The sequence below is a fragment of the Cebus imitator genome, unplaced genomic scaffold, assembly GCF_001604975.1.
Source record: "Cebus imitator isolate Cc_AM_T3 unplaced genomic scaffold, Cebus_imitator-1.0 Scaffold650, whole genome shotgun sequence".
Taxonomy (NCBI): domain Eukaryota; kingdom Metazoa; phylum Chordata; class Mammalia; order Primates; family Cebidae; genus Cebus; species Cebus imitator.
Window position 1 is genome coordinate 666,092 of NW_016107965.1, and position 3,131 is coordinate 669,222.

General features: G+C 47.9%; 1 protein-coding gene across 1 annotated transcript in view; it reads left to right on the top strand.

Annotated features, from left to right (window-relative positions):
• ERN1 (endoplasmic reticulum to nucleus signaling 1) overlaps positions 1-3,131 on the top strand; it is a 47,217-nt gene that overhangs the window by 18,802 nt on the left and 25,284 nt on the right. Inside the window, exons 5-6 of the mRNA XM_017517860.1 lie at positions 676-937; positions 1,673-1,751. Coding sequence (XP_017373349.1) covers positions 676-937; positions 1,673-1,751 — 341 coding nt within the window. The remainder of the gene's footprint in view (positions 1-675; positions 938-1,672; positions 1,752-3,131) is intronic.

Consider the following 3,131-nt stretch of genomic DNA (forward strand, 5'->3'; position numbering starts at 1 on the left):
TTTTTTTTTTGAGACAAGGTCTCACTCACTTGCCCAGAATGAGTGCGGGGCAATCATGGCTCACTGCAGTCTCAGACTCCTAGCCTCAAGCGATCTTCCCACTCAGCCTCCTGAGTAGCTGGGAACACGGGCTTGTACCACCACTCCCCAACTCCCTGGCTAATTTTTTGTTTGTTTATTTTGTAGAGATGGGGGTCTCACCATGTTGCCCAGGTTGGTCTTGAACTCCTGGACTCAAATGATCTTCCCACCTCAGCCTCTCAATCTTGGGCTTACAGCCATGAGCTACTGCAGCTGTCCCTGAGTTTCAGTTTGATCGATGAGTTTCAGGTTATTGCTATGAAATGCCAGATTAATAGACATCTCCATTGGTTCCTTTCTCCTCAATATTTACTCTCACTTATTGAATAGAATGGTAAAGAACATCACCAAATAAATTGCCTTTGGGAGAGTGATCCTAACTTGTGTTTGTAAGCCAGCCAGCTCTCAGTGTCTTGGTATTGTAGACCCTAAGCAAGTTCATTAGAAACAAGTGAAATTGTTCAGAGGAGATCTGAGAATATTCCAGAAGTCTTGTTTCCTCTGACTGAGTGACTGTAGCCTGCCACAAGAGAAGAGGATGTGGTTGCAGGATGGGGTGAAATTCAAAGTGCTTTGTTTGTTTGATCTGTACAGAGATGTCCCACTTTGTGTCCAATGGTGATGGGCTGGTGGTGACCGTGGACAGTGAATCTGGGGACGTCCTATGGATCCAAAACTACGCCTCCCCTGTGGTGGCCTTCTATGTCTGGCAGCGGGAGGGTCTGAGGAAGGTGATGCACATCAATGTCGCTGTGGAGACCCTGCGCTATCTGACCTTCATGTCTGGGGAGGTGGGGCGCATCACCAAGTGGAAGTACCCATTCCCCAAGGAAACAGAGGCCAAGAGCAAGCTGACGTGAGTTGGGAGCTCAGGGAGGGAGAGGGTGGCTGTGGCCTTTGTGTTCTGGTGCTGTCACAGTGTAGCAGGCCCTGCACGATAGGCCAAAGGCAGGGCAGTCTCCAAAGCCACAAGGACTCCAGAGCCAAAACTGCTTCATTCAGAAACCTCAGAATACAGGAGCTGAGAGGCTCCCCTTGACGCTTCAGAGTTCTTAAATATTACATAAAAATCATGGGTGGGAGGTGCCAGGCACCGTGGCACACATCTGTAATTCCAGCTACTGGGGAGGCTGAGAGGATGAGTTGGGAGGATTGTTTGAGCACAGGAGTTTGAGGCCAGCCTGGGTAACATGGTAAGACCCCGCCCCCCGCCTCTCCCAACACAAATAAAGGTGGGGATAGGAAAGAGACTGCCACTGTTAAGTATAGTTTGGATCTATCTTAGGTGGTAGGAATGCCAGAGATTTTTTTTTTTAACTTTCTATATTTTCTAAATTTTTATGTTATATTCATTTTAAAATCAGGAAAAAAAAGTTACAGTGTGTGTGTGTGTGTCTAAGACTCAGCAGGCCTCTGTTCTCCGTCCACCTGTTAATAGCCTATCACTGAGTCACTTAAACTTGCCAAGTCTCAGTTTCCTACTTTATAGAGTGGCCATTACCGTGGGTGGTATTTGGGGCTATGATTTCTCCCTTCTGTGGGATCTGGAAATTAAATGACTCTGAAATGAACACATCTGTTTTCCTCCTAGGCCCACTCTGTATGTTGGGAAATATTCTACCAGCCTCTATGCCTCCCCCTCAATGGTGCACGAGGGGGTTGCTGTCGTGGTAAGTCCACTATGGAGGGCTTGCAGCTGCCTAACCACTTCTGTTCCATTTTAGTAAAGAATGACTTTGTTACAGATGAGCATCCTGCAGGTTAAGAATGCAAAACACAGCTGGGCATGGTGGCTCATGTCTGTAATCCCAGCGTTTTGGGAGGCTGAGGCAGGTAGATCACTTGAGGCCAAGAGTTCAAGACCAGCCTGGCCAGCATGGTGAAACCCCATCTCTACTAAAAATACAAAAAAATTAGCTTGGCGTGGTGACAGGCACCTGTGGTCCCAGCTACCTGGGATGCTGAGGTAGGAGAATGGTTTAAACCCAGGAGGCAGAGCTTGCAGTGAGCTGAGATTGTGCCATTGCACTCCAGCCTGGGTGACAGAGCAAGTTATTCCATCTCAAAAAAAAAAAAAAAGAATGTAAAACACAAATCTTAAATTCTGAAAAACAGTTTCTGCACGTGACACATTCTACTTTGAAAGAAAAATGCATGACAAAAACAGCTTCTTAAAGCCGAGGAATCCCTGGTTATTTCCCTTTGCTTTTGTGGTCAGATTTAAACTCCCCATGGCCCTCCTTAATCCAGTCCCATGATTCCCTTCCACCCCCTTGTTAGTTTCTCTGTGTGAGTTGCACAGTCCAACCAAGCACATCTTCTCCCTGACTTCCACAAACTCCCTCTTCATCTTTCCCCTGGGCTTTTGTTCAGCCTGCTCCTCATACTTCAAATGCCCTTTCTTCCTTTTCCCTACTATAACCCTTTGCATGCTTTTCCAGTCTCTCCAAGCCTCCTTGGGCCTCACCAGCCTATCTCGAGCATTCTGTCTCTCTGAAAGTCCGAGGTGTCATAATCCTAGCTGTTTGTCTGGATCCCTACAATGTTGGGCTGTGTGGTTGGCTCTCTTGTCCCAGTGAGTTGGGCAGCTTCTCCTGTGAGCAGACAGTGCCTGCTGCTATCATAGTTCCAGCAGCACCCGAGCCAGCACCAGGCATGTGGCTGGACTTTATTCCGCTCTGCTGATTGCATTTATTGTGACCAACAGAGATATTCATTCATTCTCCTTCACTTATGTCTGCTTCTCATAATAACTTCTTGGAGGCCGGGCATGGTGGCTGACACCTGTAATCCCAGCACTTTGGGAGGCCAAGGCGGGCAGATCATGAGGTCAGGAGTTTGAGACCAGCCTGACCAACATGGTGAAACCCCTTCTCTACTAAAAGTAAAAAAGTTAGCCGGGTGTAGTGGCAGGGGCCTGTAATCCCAGCTACTTGGGAGGCTGAGGCAGGAAAATCGCCTGAACCCAGGAGGCAGAGGTTGCAGTGAGCCAAGATCGTGCCATTGCACTCCAGCCTGGGCAACAGAGCAAGACTGCATCTCAAAAAAAA